Source organism: Hydractinia symbiolongicarpus, chromosome 8, assembly GCF_029227915.1.
Source record: "Hydractinia symbiolongicarpus strain clone_291-10 chromosome 8, HSymV2.1, whole genome shotgun sequence".
NCBI classification, from domain to species: domain Eukaryota; kingdom Metazoa; phylum Cnidaria; class Hydrozoa; order Anthoathecata; family Hydractiniidae; genus Hydractinia; species Hydractinia symbiolongicarpus.
In genome coordinates, this window is record NC_079882.1 from 4,138,863 (window position 1) to 4,163,831 (window position 24,969).

At 37.2% G+C, this 24,969-nt stretch overlaps 3 protein-coding genes across 3 annotated transcripts; 2 read left to right on the top strand and 1 right to left on the bottom strand.

Moving 5' to 3' along the window:
• The first annotated feature begins 3,464 nt into the window (after positions 1 to 3,464).
• On the top strand, positions 3,465 to 6,675 carry LOC130654928 (G2/mitotic-specific cyclin-A-like). Its single transcript, XM_057457582.1, has 10 exons — positions 3,465 to 3,582; positions 3,786 to 4,016; positions 4,682 to 4,805; positions 4,884 to 5,047; positions 5,118 to 5,341; positions 5,544 to 5,619; positions 5,691 to 5,825; positions 5,900 to 6,013; positions 6,083 to 6,216; positions 6,293 to 6,675. Exons 2-10 carry the CDS (start codon positions 3,819 to 3,821, stop codon positions 6,339 to 6,341), a joined length of 1,218 nt encoding a protein of 405 aa, XP_057313565.1. The 5' UTR covers positions 3,465 to 3,582; positions 3,786 to 3,818; the 3' UTR covers positions 6,342 to 6,675.
• A 2,080-nt stretch (positions 6,676 to 8,755) lies between these two features.
• On the bottom strand, positions 8,756 to 12,264 carry LOC130654923 (protein enabled homolog). Its single transcript, XM_057457578.1, has 4 exons — positions 12,157 to 12,264; positions 11,344 to 11,457; positions 11,017 to 11,063; positions 8,756 to 10,489 (listed from the first exon to the last, which is right to left on the bottom strand). Exons 2-4 carry the CDS (start codon positions 11,426 to 11,428, stop codon positions 9,011 to 9,013), a joined length of 1,611 nt encoding a protein of 536 aa, XP_057313561.1. The 5' UTR covers positions 11,429 to 11,457; positions 12,157 to 12,264; the 3' UTR covers positions 8,756 to 9,010.
• Positions 12,265 to 18,739: 6,475 nt separating this feature from the next.
• On the top strand, positions 18,740 to 24,006 carry LOC130653637 (uncharacterized). The gene is made up of 3 exons (XM_057456163.1): positions 18,740 to 19,150; positions 19,215 to 20,622; positions 20,720 to 24,006. Exons 1-3 carry the CDS (start codon positions 18,740 to 18,742, stop codon positions 24,004 to 24,006), a joined length of 5,106 nt encoding a protein of 1,701 aa, XP_057312146.1.
• The last annotated feature ends 963 nt before the right edge of the window (positions 24,007 to 24,969 follow it).

Below are 24,969 nucleotides of genomic sequence, written 5' to 3' on the forward strand. Positions count from 1 at the left end.
TTTCAGTAACACGAGTTGGCTCCGTAATATGTTGTTTTAGGAAAAGAGTGGAGCATAATTCCTTTATTTTGGAGGAGAGAGCATATTTTGAAAGCATGTTACAGTTAAAATCTCCCAAGATAAAAACTTCTTTCTCTTCTGGGAGCTTGTTAAAACACTGTTTAAAATGAGTACACAGGTTTTCGGTACTCTGCAAATCACTACCTCCAGGTGGCCTGTAAACCCCACACACGTAAATAGGTTTAGTTTTTTTCAGGCACACTTTCACCCATAGTGATTCAACATTTTCGAAGTAAAGGTGTTTCAAAAGGTGGCTATCCAAGTTTTCATTAACAAAAATTAGAACACCCCCACCTCGTCTATTCCGATCATTCCTATAACAAACATAGCCATCAATTTTAACGTCATTGTCAGTGATGGTGTCATCAATTTTGGTTTCACAGATGGAGAATACATCAAGTTTTGTTTGATGTAGCAGAAGTTTAACATAGTCTAGTTTGGATGACAGACCATTAATGTTGAGATGGGCCATTTTTAAGCCCTTCCCATTACTGATTGCCTCAAAATCAAAGTTTTCATCAATAGTAATATTGATGTTGTCCGGAATTTCGTCACCAAATGACTCCTCATTAGCAAAGGGCAAATTACGAGAAAGACAGGGACTGCAAACGAAAAACAGTTTATCTTCAGGAGTCTTCATAAATTGTTGATATTTTTTATCAGAAATACGCTCACATTTTTTATGAGCCCATAATCCACACTTGTCACAAGAAAGTGCTTTGTGTGTTTTTGCCACAGGTTTTAAGCATGAAGAACAGGGATACTTAACAGGACCTGGGTTGAGGCAGATGTCCCCTGACAAGAGGATTAAAAAATAGAAATACTTGTGCCTGCTTGGCTTAAGTTTTGATAAAGCCATTAATTTTAATTGGAGAGTGAGCTGGCTTTCAGAAACTCTATTGCAGGCATCAAGTGAAGAGATAGAAAAGAAACTCCTATCTAGTCGACTCATTTCGTTGTTGTTGGGTGAGCTACTTTTGAACGAAGGTTTTGTATTGCTCAAAAATACAACGAACACAAAAATCAGTTTTAGCGTAAATGTGGGGTTTCCTACCTGAGTAAAGTTATTTTTAAGTCGTAGAGAGATCATTCTACGGTTATGTGCTCTTCCAAAACTATGTTTGAAGGATCTGAGGCAAGCCCATTTCCTTACGATGTTACACAGAAGGAGCAGCAGGAACCCACAACACAGCAAAGCTACCATATTAGATGATAGATGGATAAAAAACTGACTGGGATAAAAACAATTTATTAACAAAAACAATAATTTAAAAAACTTACAAAACAACAAATTAAAGAAATGAAAAGATATAAATGAAGTAAAGAAGGCAGTACAGTATATAATAAATCAAAAAGGACTTAGCTGTCAAAGCAGGAGCTCTTCAAGCTTTAGTCTTCTTTTTTCTTTCTTCGACTTAGCGCGCCAAGACCGGAGCGTTTTAGATACGTCCGACCTCAACGAGAGCTAAGCACGGAATGACGAGAGCTAAGCACGGAATGAGAGCTAAGCACGGAATCGTTAGTTTATTTTAAATACAAGGTCTTAATGCATGTAAATACATTGACGTTTGTGGGTACCTCTCTATGTGCAAAGGACGTTTCTTTTGTGGCAATTTAAAACTACGTTTTTGCCCACTAAAATCAATGAGACCACCAAAGAATTGTAGGATAGGTTTCTTTTTTGGAAAAATAACTGCCACGAGTGGACGTTTCTCATGCTGGGTGGGTGTGAAAAATTGTCATGGCAATGTGAGTATGGACGAGGCCCCTTACCCCAGGTTGGTCTTGGTCCATCCAATTGACAGGACAGTATGTCAAAAGATAGGTCATGGTGTCAAAAGAAGTACCATCTATAGACAGGCCATGCTCTAAGTTGGGTCAGAATAGTTTTTACCAAAGGTGTGTTCACATACCCATATATAAAAGTGTGGAACTGTATATTCATACGCACTTTAATATGACATAAAGTGCATATTAATAGTGCGTAGCGCTATTCATACGTAGAAAAAAGGAAAAAAGAATCCTAACCCTAACCCTACGTACGAATAGCAGATGAACATATACGTACGCAAAAATGGGCAAAGGTGCGTACGAATATAGTGGTTATAGTGGTTATAGCTCTCGTACTCTGTGCGGGAGACCGGGGTTCGATTCCTCTTGACGGCGATTCAACATGGGCGAGTGAATGTTACCATAGCCCCGGGTTAACCCAAGCCATGTGAGGGAAATTGGGAAGATGGCACACTGTGTGGGCCGTTGGATGTTGCCGGGAGTTGTCTAGTAGAGCGCGGGCTCTAATTGGGTCTGCGTAGCTTAAAATGAGCATTAAATACTCTAGGACTCTCCATCTACGCCATGGCCCCTCCTGGAAATAATAGACAGGGTATATCCCTCGATATTTGTGAGGCTAGCCATGTAAAATATGCACATCTATCTATCTATCTATACACTACGTAAAAGTGTTTTGCATTGGGGATTTTGAATTGCTCCTAATGCCAAAAAACATTGTACATATTTTTACTTTTATGCTTATATGTTTGCTTGTTTTGTGAAAGGATATCATGTTGATTAACAATTGCTAACACTAAAGCAGATTACATAAAAGTTTTTTTTGTGCCTGCTTGATTTCTCTCAAACATTTTAAATTTATTTACAAGTTATATTTCTAATAGAATAGTGGAAAAGATAGCTAAGTCTTTTATAAACAATAATTTTTGTAGACCGTTTCATTTCGTAAAATAAAAATGTGCTCTCAACTAGCTAGCTAGTTGTAACACCACTTACTACTGCAAAATTTGCCAAAATCGTTTTTTGTTTTTTTGCCTCCTTCCTCTGCTTGTTGGATAACGTTAGAAGGTCAAGCATAACTAGCTGGTGTGGATCTAACCGTTGCTGGCTAAGTGCGATCTTCCATCTAATGCAATCACAATAATGGATATAGCTAAACTATTTCGTAAAAAAAAACTACTATAAACAACACCTCGCAGCGTTATCGCCATGTTTGTATTTTTGCACGGCAATCGACAGGTTAGTCTGTAGTTTAAAGACGCCCCCGAGCTATGGGAACTAAGGTCATGTTTTGATCAAGGGAAAATAGTTATTAAAAATAAATTTTTCGTTAGTGAAAGCTTATAGAGAAAAAAGTCTTTTTTTGCGCAAAAAGTGCTTTCTTTTGCGCAAACATCAGAAGGATGGAAATCACATTTTCTAATCACGGTATGGTTTGGATAATCTTCTATTCTTCAGTTCCTTCTAACCCCTTCCCTAGTTGCGATGTGGTCATCCTTCGATGATTGATAGGGACATAAAAAAAGGCGAGCAAGCAAACTAAGTTTTTAAAAAAATTACGGGGCTGGAGTGCGTGAAATCTGCAGTCAGCAAAATAGATTACTAGATTACAATTCTAATTGGTTGTCAAAGAAAACTGGATCTAGCCGCGTTTACTTTAAAAATCGTTAGCTGCGATACGAGATGTAAATGAAAGAAAAGACGAGTACCTCAACAGGTTGAACACTGAGAAAGGTTTGTATATCGCTACATTTTGAAGGCGTTAAACTGCATTTTAGTTCAAGCTTAAAATCTAAACATGTCTGTTGCATTAAGCCTATAATTTTTCGGATGCTCCTAACTATGAAATCAGTTGTTTCATATGTTAGCTGATTGATTTTTTTTATTCACTGGTTGTAAACACTAGTAGAATGTTTAAATTTTGCTTGTACTCCTAGAAATACTAAGAAAATACTGCTTAAAGAAAGAAAATGTCTATTCAAATATACCAAGATGCTGAAAATGTATTACCGGGACTACAAAACGGAAAGAAAAATAAAAGGGAAGACAGCCGATTAACAAGACAACATGTTCCAAAACCAAGCAAAAGAACGGCTCTTGGGACCATTAATACAAATGTTCAAGGCTGCAGAGTGCAACCATCTCGAGCTGTGAAAGAAAAATATAAGGTATATATTATGATTACTATAATAAATGTGTGTTTCAAAGATTTGGTTTTAGGATTGCAATATTGTAATAAATCAAGCTAAGGTTTGTTTGAGGGCAAGATAAATACATTTTATTCTAATATGTATCTGAGATTATATGAAAAATTTCAGCCTGTCTGCATGAACAGCGTGTTTTTTCCTCATATCATTTAAGTATCATTGTGCTTTGCAACCGGAAAAGTGGACTAGGTAATAGTGCAAATGTGATTCATCATTTTAGGGTGTGCATTAGATATAAGGTGGTAATCGTGAAAATGTTGGTTCGTTTTATGAAATAATTTTTTAAAACTAGTAGTTTCTAATCATAAAATCATCAATGATGTGATTAGTTGCAAACTTATTAATGTTCTTTATATTCTACCATGAGTTTGTAAAAAATTTTTATGGTCAAAAAAAAAATACAAATTCACCATTTAAAAAGAAAAATGACTTAACTCTTACATTTTTGATAATTTCAATCTGCGAGAAGTTGTAAAACACTTTTGCAAAGCAAACTTTAAAACTTTAAAACAAATGCCTAAAGATTTCTGTACAATCTTCTACTATTACAACAAAATTAAGAATTTGTCTTATGGCAATTTTTTTGGTTAATTTGATATAAGCTAAAACTGGTTAATTTATTTTAGACAACAACACATATACAAAAAACACAGGGAAAAAATCTACAACATCTTAAAATACATGAAGATGTGAAACCTCCAATAAAAGAACCAGTGGCACCGTTTAACGAAGCATTGTCATTAACAAAAGGTTTGTTTTTTTGTTAAATTTCTTAATTGCAACATAGAACATGCCAAAGACTTGATGATGTCATCTTTTTTTTTCAAGATTCACCTATGATATTGTCTCCAATACCATCGGACAGTTTTGAGGAACTTAAATCGGATGAAATTAACAGTGCAAGTGTTAATGACATTGACTTAGAAGCAGATGCCACATTTGGATTGCCCGAATATGCACAAGATATCCACAATTACCTTAAAAAAGCTGAGGTTTGTGGCTTGAAATTTCACCAAACTATTTTTATGTGAATTTTGCTTTTCTATTTTAACATTTTTACAGAAAAAGCACAGACCGAAACAACACTATATTAAAAAGCAAGCGGATATCAATGTGAATATGAGAGCAATTTTGATTGACTGGTTGGTAGAAGTTGCAGAAGAATACAAACTCGTTCCCCAAACATTGTACCTGACAGTTAATTTCATTGATCGCTTTTTATCTTGCATGTCTGTGCTCAGAGGAAAGTTACAGCTTGTTGGTGCAGCTTGTATGTTGGTGGCTGCGTGAGTACATTTTTTCTGGCTATTTAACGCCTACTCAGAATATACTCGGAAACTCACCTAGAAAGGCAAAATATTGCAAGCTCTTAGACTTTGTTTCAAATCTGTCTATTGTTATTATTTTGTTCAGGTCTGTGTTTTAGTCACTAAGTTGAATTTTTACTATATATGTTACGGGCATTATTACAACGTTTTTTTACTGCAGAAAATTTGAAGAAATATATCCACCAGAAGTGGCAGAGTTTGTTTACATCACAGATGACACATACACACCAAAACAGGTATTTTCACCATTCTTAATAAAAACATGCAAGTATGCGAAGTAGTTGTTAATTAGCAGTAAATTTTTTAGGTCTTGCGAATGGAGCACCTTATTTTGAAGACTCTGGCATTCGAACTTAGTGTGCCAACCGCGAAAAATTTTTTAGGTAGATATTTGCTTGCTGCTGGAGCCAAAAGTGAAAGTCAGATGCAATATTTAGGGGAGGTATGTGTTTTCAGTTTATAATAGACATGTAATTAAATTGTCCAGTCAATTCAAACTTTACTTTTTTGTTTTAGTACTTGTGCGAACTATCACTAATAGATTATGACATCTCTTTAAAATACATGCCATCAGTCATAGCAGCGTCATCAGTTTGTGTTGCGAACTACACCTTAAATACAGAATGCTGGGTAAGTTTAAACACAACTGTATGTTTACTTGCATTAACATTTGAATATCTATGTTTGTTTGATTTCTAGACGCCAACACTGGAGTTCTATTCTGGATATCAATTGCAGGATCTGCATAGTTGTATTGTTGATTTGCATAATTTGTTTCGAGCTGCTCCAAAAAGTCAACAACAGGCTGTACTGCAAAAATACAAATCTCCTAAGTATGTTGTACTTCATGTAAACATAATTGATTCTTTCTTGTATCACCTGTTTCTTTTTAACACTGTTGTTCTTTAGATTCGGTTGTGTATCCCAATTAGTTCCTGCAGCAAATCCTTTGGTCTAGTGTTCTGTTAGTATTTTTCTTGGCTTACACCACCACCAGCCGTGAAATTTATTTTATCTTTTCATACGAATCAAACTTTTTTATAGAAGTTTTAATTTGTACAAATTCGTGTATTTAAGGTTTTACTTGTCTTTTATACAGGAGTATATCAGATATGGATGTGATCAATTATGTACATATTTTTTTAAAAAAGTTTTATGTCAAGTTTCCAAATCTTCGATTCGCTCCTAGCGCTATCACGATTTTAAATTATTTGCTTTTATGTATTGTGTATAAATAAGTTTTATGATACGAATGTATATTCGTTTTGATATAAATACGAATGAACCAAATATATTTTTCGCTGTTACACCTCCCACTCATTGCTGGAGTTAAATTTAGCAGATTTTGGTCCAATCCTCGAAATTAGTCCGCGCATAAATCTGGAAAGTAGCCATCCAAGAAATTTTTATTTTCCGCGAAATTTTTGAATGATTGTCTGATTCGAAATTTCCACTTATAAAAGCGTTCGTACTTATAATTTAAAAATTTCCTACCCCTCGTTTTTTATTACCTCAGTCGGTTTTTGCAAAAATCTGCGAAATTTATAAAATTTCGGCCGACCGCGAAAGAGAATTTTAAAAAAATGTTTTACATTTCTCCAAGGAGTAGGTAAAACAATTTTTAATAATTTATGATATTCTTTTTCTGTTTGCATGATAAGTACAATTTTTATTCTCTTCCTTGATTAAATGTACTTTTACCATTTCTTAAATGTGTAAAAACTTTTCTAGTTGTTACGTGGCTCTTTCATATTGTGGGGTAATATCGGATTTCTTTTTCCTTCGTTTTGTTCATACTTCCCCCATTTCTGCCGACATTTGTTGTCGATTTTGAGGCTGATTTCTCCTCCAGTGAAAATGAGCCTAGGATTTCTTCAACCTCGCGATGTAAAGTTTTTTAAGGCGTGAGTATACAAAAAGGTGTGATAATTTAAAATGCTTTTAATTCACCAAAACTTTATTTTGATATTAATATATTTATTTTTAGAAAGCCTATATGATTACCTAAAAATTATTAAGAAAAGTAAAATTTGAAGGTTTAACAGACACGAAAAAGAAAAACCCCTCTCCTACAAATGCGATTTCTTTTACAAAGCTACTAATTTCTTAAGTTTGCTGTTTTTTGTGGTCACAAGACATTGATCTAAAAACGCTTTTTTAATTTTTTCTTTATGCTTTTTTGTCTTCGGAGTTATTTAGTATTAAAATTTTTTCCACAATCTCAAATAAATTTTTTTAAATATTTTTGCACCATTTTAAAGCCCAGATCTTTTTCTATCTAATCACTGAAAAAAAAAATTTTTTTAAAAAAAACCCATGTTTTTTGTTGAACGTCGGTCACAGTCATGAAACCGTCACATGCAGATGGTTGATAGATTTATACAATAGAGGTAACGAAGGTTGGAGAGCATCTGGAAACTAGCCAATTCTTTCCCCGAACCCGGCCACATAGATGTTGATGAAAGAAACGTTGATTCGTTCGAATACCAGGACAAGGATGATGAAGGCAGTGAGGAAAACAAGGAAAAATCCAGAAACTTTTTTGATTCTATCTTGAATAAATGTTGAATATTACATAAATAGTTTTTTTTGAGAAGGTAGAGTAAAGCATGTCAAAGTTATGCTTAAAATTTGTATTTTTAAAATACCTTTTTTCGCTTGTCTCTGCGAAATTACACCCACGGGAAATTTATCCACTTGCTTTCTAAAAATAAGTTGAACTATGATGCATAATTATACTGTCTGGATTTCACTATTTTTTTTTTTGACCCCTTAGACGTCAGTTTTCCAAAGTCCATTTTACCGGTCCTTCTATTTTTTTTATAACTGAGGAAAAGAGCTTCCAACAAGGTGACACCATGAAGCTGTTTTCCTTGGCAAAATTCGCCTGTGTAATTTTATTCTTTTTTGGAGATTTCGCGTCACTAGATTTGGCTGTTTATCACGGAAATTAACCGAGAACAGGCTCAAAAAATGGTTAAAATTGTCGACACGCGAAATTAAGACCCCGTGAAGTATTAGAAAATGGCTCATTCGCGAAAATAAGTCCCCTCGAAATGCACAAACTTTTGCGGATGAGCTCAACCACGAAATTTATTCCTAACAAAAATTTATCACAATAAAGTAATGGTCGTATTTATCTTAGCTGCGAATGCGAATGGTTTTATCAACTTTGATGTGACAAGCATATCTCTGTGGATTGTCCACAAGCTGACAACAAGTATTCAGATAATGGTATCTTTTTAAATTATTAAAATTTAGGATTTTAAGGATGAAATTTACTGAGAAAAAAATCAACAGGTTTCGTCCAAATATAAGAAGGATCTAACAAGACCTAGGTAAGAGGTTGACAAACCATAGAGACAACAACGATTATTCATTTAAAATTATAAAAACAAGAAAAAGTAATCATCTAGTTAACTATTATATAAAACAAAGATTGACTTAAACATCTGAGCACTTATAACTGATTGTTATAAAAAATAATATTAGTTTAAAAAGATTACGCCAAACGTTTATGAACATGAAATACAAAATCTCTACTCTGTGTGTCTGCTGTATAATTTATCCACATGTAAACCAAATATAAAACACAGAAAACAAGATGCCGTTTTACGTGTAAAGCAGTTAGCCCTGCATGTATCTTTGAACTTGTTTCACTCTATAACGTTGCAGTAATTGTTGATATGTTTTCCTAGCAACTAGTTCTTTGTTCATGTAAGGTAAGTTATATCCAGAAACTGCAGGATGTGTGACGCAGCATCTACGTGGGCAAGTGGGCAAACATGCAGTGTAACAAACAGGGGGACAGTCGCTTTGTTGTAGAAGCGGCATCGGCATTGATGGTGGTGGTGGTGGCGGAGGATATGCAGGCTGAGGGCGAAGTGGCGTTAAAGGCGGCATCATTGGCCTGGAAGCCCCAGAAAGACTTTGACAACATGTAGGCTGACAGAGTGGTGCACATTGGCCCGGACATCCGCCACCACATGTTGGTTGCGGTGGTGCTATTGGTGAACTGCTGCAACATGTCGGTTGGCATAGTGGAGCACAGCGTGAGGAGCACCCAACAGGGCACGAAGATGGTGCTAGTTGAGGTGGTGCTTGTATATGTGGCTGAGGGTAACTTGACATTGCTTGACAACACGTGGGCTGACATGACGGTGCACATTGTGCTGAGCAGCCAGCGGGGCAATGAGGTAACGCCGGCAGTAAAAGCGCAGGTGGTGGTGGTGGTGGTGGCGGAGGTGGTGGTGGTGGTGGTGGTGGAGGTGGAGGGAAATATTGCACTGGTGGTGGCTGCATATACGCATGGTGAATAGAACAGCATTCTGGATCGCAAATTGGCGCACATTGGCTCGCACAACCGAATGGGCATGTTTTCGCAGTAGGTTGATGTCTGTTGTACTGTACTTGAGGTGGTGGTTGAGAAAAGACGACTGCAGTGGATGGTTTTCTACTTTTGCAACATGACGGTTGACATAATGGTGCACAGCTGGAGGCGCAGTCTCCTGGACAAGTTGGTTGTGTTACAGGCACCATGACTGTGGTAGTTGTTGTTGTAGACTGCATTACTGTAGGAGTATTAGTTTCGCAACACGTGGGTGTACACAAAGGGGCACATTGGTTGGAGCAGGTCCCACTGCAACTCCCAACTGATTCCATTGATTGTGGCTGAGTCTCCGGTGGAGGTTGTGGCAGAGAAGGTTGCGATTGTGGTGGTGTTGGCGAACAACATGATTTCTTGCATAAAGGCCAACATGATGAACTACACCCATTTTCACAAATCATGTGAAGCTGAGGATCTTGATGACAAGCGTATCTAACTTTTAAGTATTTGCGAACATCTGTACAAATCTCGTCGCCTTTTTTTTCAAGAAAGTCTGGTGTCACTGGTACTTTACATTTGTTCTCACCTGTACACATTAAATTTACTTTCTCTACGACAAGTTGAGGTGTTTGACCGTCACAGATCTTGTTATTGTCAGCTATTTTACTTTTACAAGTAAAAGTATTATCACGTCCATAAAATGCATCTTTGATTAATAGTTTGTTATAACGGTTTCGACATTGAAGAAATAAATTATCCTCCTGACACGCAGCTACTACCTGTAAACAGAAAAAGAAAAACATTTATTCGGGAAAAGGGATATAAAAGACTACCATTTTGTATTGACACATTACACACGTTGCGTACCCGTATACACATTGCCTGACAACGAACCACAAACAAACCATATAGAACAATATACTTCAAATGTTCACCATGGCTCATATGTGTTTACATTCTAACCTTATTGGATCCGATCGGAACTACGATTAGAAGTAAGGCTACCCAAAGCTTAGTTCTCGAATTTTGTCACGTATATTTGGATTGCATTTGTCAGAACTGCAACTGCTGGGAATTGTTTGCAGTAGTAAAGAAGGCCCAACATGGACGAGCTAAAGAAGGAGTGTTATCGCAATACTCATTAAAATATTTCTAAATATTTAGGAAAGAAAAAAATGCCTCATATATTTGAAATAAAAAGAAACTTCTACAATGCTGCTTCTCCTCTTTGCATTGCTAAAGCATGGATGTATTGTTTTGTAAACAAAGAAGCAAGATTTTAAACAAAAATGAAAAAAAAACGTACATGATCAATTCCGTCTGGTAAAGTTGATACTGGAGCTTTATTCAACCCTACAGTAAAATAAACAAAATATTATATATATATTGTGTTCTTTTTGTGGTTTTTTAATCTGAGCCAGAACTTTCAGAGCACACAAACGGTTAGGAAGCTAGGCACTAGTTATTGTACTGAGTAGCCTATTTCCTATCCCTGGCAGTCGACAGGGTATTATGCAACCTTATTCCCAGGTCTGTTTGCTTTTAAGAGGAAACCACTTAAGGTTATGGGGTCAAGTTTAGGTATTACAGATTCAGTTTGCAAGAATGCAATATAAAGGATATGTGTACTTACATGAAGCAAGGATCATGCTCTGTAAATTTGTTACCAACAGAAGAAGTGTCGTCAGCCATTGTTTGTGTCGTGCGTAAGTTGTCATAATGTACAACTAGATGTTGATTTCACATTCTAGCAAATTACGAAAAGAAATGTTTCAGAGGTATTGTGTGATGATGTCATTTTTGATAAAAATACAGGGCCGTTTTTGACACCTATTTTTGGCAGAAGAAGGTTAGCGCAGGGGGGAGGTGATTTTAAGATCGCGAGTCTTTTCAATATTAACCATAAACCTTTTGGAAATGAGTGAGAGATGTGCTACCTGATTCCTTAGAAAAAAATACTGAAGGGAAAGATATGTGGCAAAAAATCCAAAAATTACCAATCAAGGGGGGTTGTTACTCTGGCGGGAATTTTAGATTAAAGTAGAAGTAGACGTTGATGCCGTGCCGTTATATAAGAATAAATTGAGTTTCACGAATTAAATCACAATGAAAGAAACGAAAGATGTGTTAAGCTAATAAGGTAACCTAATGGTTAATAACATCATTAAACGAGATTTCAGTGTCCTTTTCATTTGAAGCTTTTTATGTACGGCACTGTTTCAACTTGATAATCACACCACCTTTAGCTTTGCACAGATGTGGTTTTAGAAATTATTGACGTGATATTAGTAAACTGAGTAGTCTATATTTAGTTTAAAACAAAAGCCATACAATAAACGATATCGCACAAGGTATCTAAGTAGCTTTGTTAAAAATCTTGTTACTTTGTGGACTCAGCTTATTAGGCGATATACGTAAAGTGTTAAAGAACTATCTGCATACATACCTATACAATTACTCAGCCTGATGGATACACCCCATAGTTTTATTTTCTAGGACTCGTGCAAGGTGGAGACACAAGAAAAGTTGCGGTTACTATTTTGTAAATGAATGCTGAATATAAACCACGCATCAGTGAGTTCGAGATAAACAGAAGCCCTCGTTTGAGCGTTTGCTTGTTTTTGCGCATAATATTATATCTCGTTCCAGACCTCTCATTCGTACAACATTTATTCATCTTTAGCGATGTTTTAAAATGAGAATAAATTACATACTCACTTGTTTCTTATTTGGAATTTGTTTTGGAAATTGATTTTTAACACGCGCGTGAAAAACATATTTGTTTTAAAATAAAACTTAATTAGGGAATATATATTAATATAAATAATCTTACGTAATTATTTTCCTACTGACGGTCTAGGGTTTCTTTGCCCTAATAAATTTTTGAAATAAACAAGTGCATAATATACTAATATTTGCAAGAAAGTTGTTAGATAGAAAGTACGGCGATGTTGATAAAATCAAGGAGATGGAACCATCCATTCCCCAACATAAAATTTAATTGTTTTTCTTATTTTCGGTTTTTCCCGTCAGATTTATGTACGGTCGACTCTCGGTATAATGAACCGCCATAGGAGATGAAGAAAAGCTTCTTATATCGAGTACTTTTCTTCATTCATTGGGACACAGTTTATGTCTCCTTATATTTCTCCTAGCTGGTTTATGCATAGGTGAGAGATCCTTGAAGGTTGCAGAATATTGGTATGGATGCTTTTTTATAGTTTAGATTGCAGTTGTTATGTTCTGGATCTCTAAACTTTTGGTTTAGTGCAAATATAGCAGTTTTGTGTGATGTAGTATTCCTTCTAATTCATTGCTGAGGTGTCTGTTTCTTTACATAATACATCGTCTTCACTGGTTAACATATTAAATGAACTGGTTGACTCTTAAATGCAACTCGTCTGTACACTAGTTTCTTAAAAAAGGCACAACACATGTCCTTCCAATATCTTTTCCAATCGTCTTTGGTCATTCTAGTGGTTTTAAAAGTTTCAGGTAGCTTTGGTCCATTGTTTTGCTAGTTTCTCTGAAGTTTTGACGAAGTCGCATTGACCTATTAAATTTAGTTAACATTTGGCTTTGAATGGGGCTTCGGGATATCGATCACATATGTCTGGCATATTTAAACGTTTTTTCGCTTGCATACAAATGGCTTGGCAACAACATGCGGAGCGTTGATAGTCGGATTAACACCGATATTGAAGCAATCTTGACTAATCAGGATTTTGTTGTTAAATCTTTGTACATTTCCGATCATCAGGTTCATATCACTCGGTATCATGTAGACACCATGGGCAACACTATAATCGACCTTGGATCTTGCATATTTCAAAACATTCTCAAACTCCGCAATCTCTCGACCTGTACTCGTAGGTCTAATCACCAATTGTTCGAATTTCGTCAAGTAGAGTCTTTGAGCATCAATAGAACTGCCTTGATTACCAATAATTCCTGATCGTGCATTGGCTTGGGATTCCAAAATCAAATACGCGTAGCATCGTACACTTTGCGATAACTTTTCAATGCCAATACGATTACCCACCTACTCCATGAATTTTCATTAAAATATAAAGGCCCACTGCTAGGAAAATTTTTACGTTTGGCTTGCCACGACCTGAAAATACTCTCATTTTTCCATTCGTGTTCATTTGGAGATACTTCAAATTCACGGGCCAGACGTCTAAATTTTTCCATGTTAAAAGGATTGTTGATGGAATTAAAGCGGGAGGAGCCAGGCAACGGTACCTCAAGTTCCTCTATGATCTTCCAGATATGGAAGTATACATGAAATCTATACACACAGCGAACAAGGGGTAATGGAGACGTTAGGTGCTGCATTGAAATGCCACATGCAGAGGTCGAGCAGTAAACGACAAAATTCAATTGCGTAGACCGGAGGCCGAAAGGGTGTGTTTTCCATTTATCAACCGGAGGGTTACTGTGGAACACGTAGTCCACAAAGATATCGGGAAACCTTACTTTAAATGACGAGCCTTTCGCATCAACAACGATGTCCTGCTGGGTAAGGTCCGATCCCTTGAGTCTCTCAAGATATTTTTCCCTTGGGTTGTACGAGTAAATATTCATTGTTTCTTTAAAGAAACATGAGACAGCTATATGTCACAGATATATCAAAACCGATAACATTTGATGAAAATTTGGGCGAGGATACCAGGATCACTCAAAAATACATAAATATTTCGACCTAGGTGGGTGAATCTTTATAAAAAGAGTGAATTCAATATCTATAAAGCGGGTGCAAATATGAGATACGAGACGTTTAATGTAAGGCCATTGGAAGTCACAATCTCTATTGAGCTGGGCTTGTATAGAATCGAGGATCTCTCGGCTATTGTCAAAAACCAAGCAGGAGATAGGATAGAGCTATTAATACTCAGGAACGGCGTGTGTAGGATTAGGGTTAATAAAGGGTATGTTGTGATAATTGATCAACCGCTGCAGGACCTTATGGGGAATGCTTTTAATAACAAGGTACTATTTTCACCGGGTGACTACGACAGCATATACAAGACTGACGTTCACCAGCGACTAAGACTCGTATGCCCCCAGCTGGATCCGGAGTATTCTCTTTTAAATGGTGAGAAATCCAATATACTAGCCGTGGGGGGATATGGTGACATGGAGTTTCGACACTCCTGTATACCTCCCCCTTAAAGGTTCAACAGGCAGGTTAGATCTCATGCTCATAAATGAGTAGCAAGACGAAAAGAACCCTTTCGCGTCAATAACAATACACCTAATGATATGACACCTAAATAATATGACAGATATTATGAAATTATACCCGAGCTTACCGCCGAGTGCACCGGATCATGAGCCTGATGAAAGTCAGGTCTATCGATTGAAGAAAATAGAGGAAATAGAACAATACCTACGAAGCGAGATTAAACAACGCGAAAAACGCGCTAAAAAATTTGGGATGCATGGGACTTGGGTGCACTACATGGACCACGGATTGGTCGCCATAAGCGTGATCACGAGCGGTGTTGGTATTGGGAGTATGCTCAGCGGCATCAGAGTTCCTCTGGCCGTCGCAATGGGTGGGATCAGCATCGCAGTAGGGTTGGGACAGACTGCTTCAAAGCAAGGTAGGAAAAAGCTGAATTACAAACGCAAAAAGCATGATAGTATAAGATTATTAGCGGAAACGAAGCTGAATAGTATTGTCGATTTGATTTCGAAAGCCACCGAGAATGGAGTGATTAGTGACTACGAATTTACCCTTATTATGCAAGAGAAGCAAAAATATATGCTGCTAAAGGAGGAGATTCGCCAACGCACTAAGAAAATCGTGGAGACGATCAATGAAAAAGAAAGGCAGCAATTAGTCGCTCATGGAAGACATGAAGCCAGAGAAGAACTGTTAAAGAACTTACAATCTGCTCAATATGTAAGAAATACCTGGATGAACCGCCTAAATATTCATAATCTAATTTGTTAATGAACAAATTAGACGATACCCACAACCTCACCTGTTTTAGCGTCAACCATGAAATCTCCTTCATAAATTATTGTTCGTTTCTGTTTTGCTTCGAGGCCTTTGATGTACTCATCGAGTATTTTCATAGCCGTGATTTCTAAGCATGATTTACAATGAGGCCCGAGGGTTTGTGTCGAAGCGTCCTTATGCTTGACATTTCGGATCACTTCGAGTAGGTCGACCCTCTTGAGAGTTAAATAACCCTTAATACCCAACGACTTTGCCTCTCTTTTCAATCGTTCATGTTTATTACACCACAACGAATAGTTCCTCTTCATCTGAATCAAGGTGTCGTGTCCTTAAAGGTTGTTGCACCGGTTTATACTTACATTCTTCCAGAAGAACCTGAATGAAATGCTTTGAATTCTGCCGATAAATGCTGGATATTTTTAAAATGCAGATGCATTCGCAAGCTTGGTTTAGTGGTACTGCTTGGTCGTAGAAATACGTTCTTTAATTTTTGTGTTCAGGTATCTACCGTTCTTCACTGATGAGGTTGTGAACTTAATACCATATAATTGGTGCATCCTAGCCAGGATACACTTGTATTTTTTAGCCATTCAGGATTTTGATGTATATCAAATGACATGTTAAGCGAAGATCCATGGTCATATCTGGATGCACCATTTGAATACAGCCCCTTTGGCGTTATGATTAGCAACGATGATATCTTGCTTCCATTTTTGTACCCTATAACATATCTAGAATCTTTGCCCTTATTAGCTTGAATAGGATCGCTAAGTACGATGTTCTCAATTTGAACCTCCTCGATGCTTAGTACTGCTGGTTCTCTATAAAAATCTCTGGTCTCTACAGAGTAATTGTAAAATTTGAACATCTTTTATTATAATAACCAAGGCCCAATTAACAATTTTTACGAATACACCACCCACCTTTGTACGTTATATGCATCTATCATATTTATCAAGATCAATCCCCCATTCATCGCAATATTTCTTAGTCATATTTATTTGATAGAACTCTGGTAACTGGCATTATATGGAATTTCCCTTTACTCATATTCTGTATAATATGAGTATATGCTATTGCGCATGACGTCATATGATTTCGTTTATATTATTATGTGTTAGTATTTAATATATCTTACATTTAATATTATTTTGTGTTGGTGATTGGCAGATGACGTCATGTATTTCTGGTATATATTATTATGTGTTGGTTTTTGGCATATTCATATTATTTTGTGTTGGTGATTGGCAGATGACTTAGGGAATTTCCCTTAGGTCGACGTCGACTGCATCAGAACGTTCATTTCTCTATCTCTGTCATAGTATGTTCGAAAAACCCCGGATCGAATAGGTTTAAATACATCATAGTTGATAGACAAAAACCCTATCAACTATGAATACATTGATTTCCTCATGCATACCGTAATGCTTCGAATAAACGCCAGGGCGTTTATTAAATATTTTGACATTTCTTGGAGGCGTCTATTCGAGGGGGCGTTCAACAAAAGGGGGGGGGGGGGGGCGTTTATTACATTTTTTACACTTCGTCTCTTCTGCAGTTTTTTCCAACCTAAGATTTAGGAAAAGCCTAAACCATTAAAATTGCTTTTTAATTAAAAGAGCAAAAACAAAACAGTTATTGATTTTTTCATATACTTTTACTATCGCCTCGAATAAACGGCCCCTTATGAGGGAGGGGCGTCTATTCGAGGTAGGCGTCTATTAGAGAGGGCGTTTATTTAAAAATGACTGAGAAAGGGGGCGTCTATTCGAGGGGAGCGTTTAATAAAAGGGGCGTTTATTCGAAGCATTACCGTACCCACAATCCTTGACATTATCCAACCAGATCCATTACAATCGCTTATTTTTTTTCAGTCTATCGAGAATATGGTGTAATTCCTCGAAAATGTTATCAAATTTGTAAAAATAAAAGTTATCACAGTTTCCAAAACACTTTTAAATATGTCAAAATCTGTGTTCAAAGTTAGCGAAAGTTCGTGGTGATCGACTAGGTTTTAAATTTACTGCCAAACTTTGCTAAACCGGTTCAAAGTCAAATGTTTTTGTTTTCCGTATACCTTGGTCACACTTCTTGCGATATAAGTTTTTAGGCAGGGTACTACAGTTTTCTAGCTTCAGATTGAAGTGATTTTTTGGGACAGATGTAGTCACGCATCGAGGAAAAATATAACAAAAAACCGTTGTCACAGAACTTTGATATTCGCGCATGCGCATAATAACTTTCCACTTTTACCTGTAGCGTTTTTTGATATGGAGATGAAGCGTTTTATATTGTTATCAAAAAACGCTAACAGGCCCTGGGTTCGAGGTTGATGCTTTAATTGCGGACCAAACAGCATTTATTTCGTAGGGTCCAACGACTTCTTCTAGTGTCGATTTAGCAGCATATTTCATTGTATTTATTTCTTTAGCTTTCAACTCTGGCGATAATATTATTTTAACAATATTATTATCCCGCTAACTCCCAACCTGGATCAGAACAGTAGTAGATATGACTGAGTTGCTCCCTCCCCCCTACCCCCTACCCCTAGGCGCTTGGTTTTGATACTTCTGGAATATTATTCAAAGTGTGCTAGAAACGCAATTGTTCGACTGCGTTTTGTGCCCCGAACGCCCACCTGTTCATTCTTAAACCGTTTCAGATTTACCCAATTGGGTCCCAGGTTGTCCCTAGTTACTTTCGCGGTGAAAAATGACTGAAGTTGTAAAATATGACGCCATTATTATTTTTTCGGGGTTTCCCCGCATTCTTCTTTTTTTGTTGTACAATTTTTCTAGAGAGTATAGTTGAGAAAGATAACGAGTAGAGTACACGAGGTACTTGATTTTGATATTTTATGAATCTTTAAATGGCGCCCGATGAGGGACTTTTGATATTATTTTTGGATATTTACTTGAATTGGTGGACTTGTGATGTTGTGTGGATATTATTTGCTCGAATTGGTGGATTTATGTTATGAACTTTAACTTAGCTTAGACAGTGTTTGTTATTCTGAAATCGTCTTCGTTTCATTTTTTGCATTACATTAAATTTCATTATGTCTACTGCGACTACGAGGAAGAGTGCAATGCGAAAGGGGTTGCGGTCTATTGCGAGCACTTTGCGCGAGCGAATTGATGTCGTAGTTAAGGACTTTTCGGAGGAGAAACGAGCAGAAATTATTTCTTTACAGACCACTTTAATTGACACTGTTAAACAGTTAAAGGAGTTAGATGAAGAGCTATACGGTGTTTTATCGGCTGAAGAGATCGAAACCGACGTTATGGAGGCTACAGAATTTTATCTATTAGTGAACATGAGTCTCGCGACTATTACTACCGCTACCGGACCACATGTTTCAGCCACAGAATCGACACGGTCTGTTGAAAAGAAATCGATGAGACTACCCAAAATAGAACTGAGCAAATTTAATGGGAACCCTTTGAATTGGCCCTCGTTCTGGGACCAGGTTTAATTCAGCGATTAATGACAATGACAGTTTGAATGCAATTGATAAATTTAATTATTTGAAGAGATACGTCGAAGGAACCGCTTTATCAACTATTTCTGGGTTAGAATTGACGAACAGTAACTACGAAAATGCTATAGAGTTGCTTAGAAACCGTTTTGGCAACGAACAGGTGCTCATTAACGCGCACATGGAAGCCCTGTTGAAGATTGAGTCAGTACGATCAATGGATAACACCCAACAATTGAGAAAACTTTATAATGATGTTGAGAACTGTATTCGAAATTTGAAAAATTTAAAGTATAATAGCGAAATGCTGAGTTTATTGATTCCGGTTCTGAACGAAAGAATTCCCAACGAATTACGAATGATTATTTCTAGAAACTTTGGAGAGGAGAAGTGGTCCGTTGAAAAGATGCTGTTTTTTATCAATAACGAACTGCAAGCTCGAGAGAGGTGCACTGTAACCGCGAAAGGCAAGGTACAAACTCCCAGTGAAAATTACAAGAGAGGAGGAATTTCTACCGCAGACTGCTTATTGACTTTGGACAGAAAAAAATGTGTTTTCTGTCACGATTCTCACTCTCCGTCGAGGTGTTCAAAAGTTACCAACGTACAAACACGTTCGCAAATTATGAAAAAGGAAGGGCGTTGCTTTTTATGCTTGCAGCATGGACACATTTCAAAGAACTGTTGTTCAAATTACATATGCAATAGATGTGGAAGACGTCACCACATCTCTTTGTGTATGAAAGAAAAACGTGCCGAAAGAAAAGATAAAGACAACAATGGCTCGGAGGAAAGCCCTTCTAACGAAACCAACGCGAATCACATCAGCCAAGAAAACAAAGGAATTCTTTTGCAGACGGCTAAAGCTTTTGTTTCGAAAGAAAGGGAGAGCAGGAACGTACAAACGAGATTCATGTTTGATTCAGGTAGCCAGAGAACATATGTCACAAATGAACTGAAAGAAAAACTGAATTTAGAAACAATTCGAAAGGAGAAATTAATTATTAACACTTTTGGCCATAGCAACAGCCAATCGAGAGAGCTACCCGTTGTTAAGTTGTATGTAAAAACCGCTGACCGCTCATCTACCGTACCCATCGAAGCCATCGCCGTACCAAACATTTGCGCTCCTCTCTCAAATCAGAATGCGAAATATTACGCTGATAATTACGAACACTTGAAGCGGTTGAAATTAGCAGATTTTTCAAATGGCGAAACGAGACTGAATGTTCACGTTCTGATTGGTTTAGACCATTATTATTCATTCATTACCGGCGAAGTTGTTCGAGATCCGAGAGGCGGTCCTATCGCTATCAATTCCAAACTTGGCTGGATTTTGTCCGGAGGTGAACAGTCGAAAGCGAACGAATCAAGCTGCATGGAAGTCCACGCCTGCCGTGTTGATACCGAAAACACAATTCTTCGTGACGAGTTGAACAAGTTTTGGCAAATTGAGTCGATCGGTGACTTTTAAACAAACTCTTGAATTCAACGGTGAACGCTACGTGACCGAATTACCATTTCGTCCTGATCATGATAAACTTTCCGATAATTTTGCAGTTTCGAAACAACGCTTAGATTCTCTTGTTAACAAACGATTACGAAATGAACCTGATTTAGCTGTGCAATACAACGACGTTTTTGCAGACTACGAATCGAAACAGATTATAGAAAAAGTTCCAGAAAGTGAGATAGCTTGCGAAAATGCTCACTACCTTCCGCATCATCCGGTTGTACGCCAAGATAAAAGTACAACGAAAGTTCGTCCTGTTTTTGATGGATCTTGTGCCGTTCACAAACCATCCCTCAATGACATTTTGTACTCTGGTCCTAATTTACTTGCTAAGGTGTTTGACATTCTGCTGAGATTCCGTACGAACTGCGTCGCTTTAGTTGCTGATATTCAACAAGCCTTCTTGAATATTGAAATCGCTGAGAAAGACCGTAATTATCTTCGTTTTTTGTGGAAAGAAAACCCTACCGAGAACGATTCAAAGCTCATTATCTATCGATTTCTGCGTGTCGTGTTTGGGTTAACGTGCAGTCCGTTTTTACTCAATGGGACAATCCAACACCACTTGGAGACTTACGAAATTATCTGCCCCGAAATTACTGATGTTTTGAAGGATGACTTGTACGTCGATGACCTAACAACCGGTACCGATACCGTAACTGAAGGCAAGAAACTTTACGAAATTAGTAAACAAATCATGAAAGAAGGAGGGTTCAATTTGCGAAAATGGGCTACTAATAACAATGAATTACAAACTTTTATCGATAAAATTGAGAACGTGAATTCTGAACCGAATAGCGACAAAACTGTTAACCCCAAAGTATTAGGGATCGAGTGGGACATCGACAGAGATATTCTAGTGTACCGATTTGACGAGTTATTGAAACGAGCGAAAGAACTGTTTCCAACAAAAAGAAACATTTTACGTATATCTGCTTCATTTTATGACCCGTTGGGCCTGATCGCACCAATCACCACCAAAGTAAAGGTTCTTTTCCAGAAATGTTGTCAACACAAGTCCGACTGGGATGATCCACTGCAAGGGGAACTGCTTAAACAATGGAGAGATATATTGAACGATTTTGCGAATTTACAAACTTTTGAGATACCACGTTATTTATTCTGTGAACCGCGTCATGAAATTCAATCAATTGAACTGCATGGATTTTGTGATAGCTCGACGATTGCCTACGCTGCTGTGATTTATGCAAAAATACGAACTAACCTCGGCGTAAGTGTTTCGCTAGTGACTGCTAAAACGAAAGTTGCGCCCCTAAAGCCGCATTCTGTTCCACGTTTAGAATTGCTAGGATGTGCTCTCTTAGCAAAGTTGATGAGCCATGTGCTTAATGCGATCAATGGTAGATTGAAAGTTGATCGTTTTTTCGGTTGGTCAGATTCGGAAGTTGCCCTTTGTTGGCTAAAAGGCAAATTGAAGCAGTGGAAGCCATGGGTAGAAAACAGAGTTGTCTATGTTCGATCAGTCATTCCATCGGAATCATGGTTTCACGTTTCCACCATTCATAACCCCAGTGATATACCTACCAGACCAGACAAAATTGGTGACTTCAATTCAAATTTGTGGTTAAACGGTCCTGAATTTCTGTCTGATTCCAGCTTTGTTCCACCTGAGTTTCATGTCAACAAACATTCATTCGATGTTTTGTCAGAAGAGAAGAAAAGTCATGTCACTACTAACATTAGTCATTCCACTCATCATTGTCATTCGCAGTTACATGATATTATAGACGAGACTAAGTTTAGCTCACTGAAAAAGCTTATAACTACCATTGGATATGTTTACAGATTTGCGAATAAATTGTTAAATCGAATTCGAAAAAGAGACTTATCAGTATGCAACGATCGTGAACTGTCGACTCAAGAATACAAAAGTGCATTTGAAATTTTGATTACAAACAATCAACGAAAACTTCGAAACAACCAAAACTACTTCAACAAACTTTCGTCCGCCCTGAAGTTGTTTGAAGATGAGAAAGGAGATTTACGTGTTAAAGGACGTTTTGGTGAGAATAAAAAGCTTTCATATGACGAAAGGTATCCGTTGATTCTTTCGAGTGATTCACATTTTACAAAACTTCTGGTTGAAGATGCCCACGAAAAAACATTTCATCAAGGCGTAGAAGCGACACTCAACATGTTACGAATGAAGTTTTGGATTCCGAAAGGTAGACGCACAATCAAATCCATTTTACGACAGTGCATTGTTTGTCGACGATACCAAGGCAAACCTATTAAATCACCACCGACTCCAGATCTACCAGAATACAGGTATTGCGCTTCGAGAGCTTTTGAACACGTTGGGTTCGATCATGCTGGTCCACTCTACATTCGTACCGAGAACCGAAACACGACAAAGGTATACGTATTAATACTTACATGTGCTACTACTAGAGCTGTGCACTTTGAGCTTTCACCCGATTTAAAGACGCCAGCGTTCATTAGAGCTTTCAAAAGATTTCAATCCAGAAGAGGAACGCCTGCTACGGTTGTGCATGATAACTTTAAAACGTTTAAATCTAACCATGTAAAAAGATTTATGAGACATGAGTCTATTGAAACTAACCCGATTCTCCCCAAGAGTCCTTGGTGGGGAGGATTTTATGAAAGGATCGTCAGATCAATGAAAACCGCCTTGCGTAAGACCATTGGGAAGGCACTATTGACTTTCGAAGAGCTCGAGACAGTTCTGTGCCAAGTTGAAGCATCGATTAACTCAAGACCACTTACATATCAGAGTGAGGACGATCTTGGACAGACTATCACACCTTTGCATTTGATTTACGGCTCTAACATTGTTGATGCTGAATGTGTCCCAATGAATGATACCGACCAGTGCTCGAAACGATTACTTTATGTACAACGAGTGCTTGACGATCAGTGGCGACGATTTTATCGAACGTATTTGAACGAATTACGGCAACATCACTTCTACAGAAAGGATGGCAGAGAAACACCTGATTTAAAGTTGAACGACGTCGTGGTGGTGAAAGATGATAACCAACTGCCAAGAAGTAGATGGCCATTGAGTAAAGTTACGGAACTGATCTATGGAAAGGACGGATTTATTCGTGGTGCGAAGATTCGGGTTAACACCAAGAAAGGACTTGTTTCTACGATAACGCGTCCTATTCAAAAACTGATTCCACTTGAAATAGCAAATGAGACTGAAAACGAAGTTGAAAAAGTTGAAAAAAGTGAACTTGAAAAACCCGCTGAAGACACTCTCAATGAAGATGAGCAACAACGAAGGCCGACGAGAAAGGCTGCGGTTGAAGGACAGTTGATGCGTAAACTCCGCGAAGAGTATTTATAGTTTTTTTTTGACATATATATATATTTAGGATTTCTTTATGTTTAGTCATACCGTGTTGACATCGGACATGTCAACGGGGGGAGTATGTAAAATATGACGCCATTATTATTTTTTCGGGGTTTCCCCGCATTCTTCTTTTTTTGTTGTACAATTTTTCTAGAGAGTATAGTTGAGAAAGATAACGAGTAGAGTACACGAGGTACTTGATTTTGATATTTTATGAATCTTTAAAGAAGTCACCACCCCGTTTTCAAGTTACATTTTTTAGGTCAAATGCCTCAAAAATATAGATGCATTGTAATAGCTTTATTAATTTAATTTTAAGGTAAATTGACGTTAAATTAATGACGTCGTGACGTTTAATTTGCCGATTACCTTTTGAGACATGCATTTTTCGGCGACATCGAAGGGAAATACATACACCAACTGTGTCTGCACGGACACATGGACACACTTAGCCTATTAGTATAAGAGACTAGTCCAAGACTTGTTTACATTGTTCTTCTACTTAGGTAGAAGAAAAATGAATTTTGATAATGTCTGCAATCCATCATTATACATAATTTTTTTTTTGACTTTTACCCGTTCACTCGTTGCTCCTATTGTGTAGAGCTTGAAACGCTGATCAAAATAATGTATAGAATTATATGCTTTTGACAAATTGTTAAGGAGATATTAGGCGTTTAAATATTTTGCTGACGTCAGTAAGGACCTGTCAAAATTAAAAAAATTTTTTTTTTAGAAATTTGTTAAAAATTTGGAAAAATCCACTTAGGCAGGAGAACAATTAAAAAAAGAATCGTCACTTAAATATTGATGACGTCAGCAAGGACCGTCAAGAGACAAATTTATTTAAATTTGTTTAAAGGCCGATATACACAGAAGAATATTCACAAAGAATATTAACTTTTTAAATATTCTTTTAATATTCTTCTAATATTTTTTTGGTAAATACACGTAAAA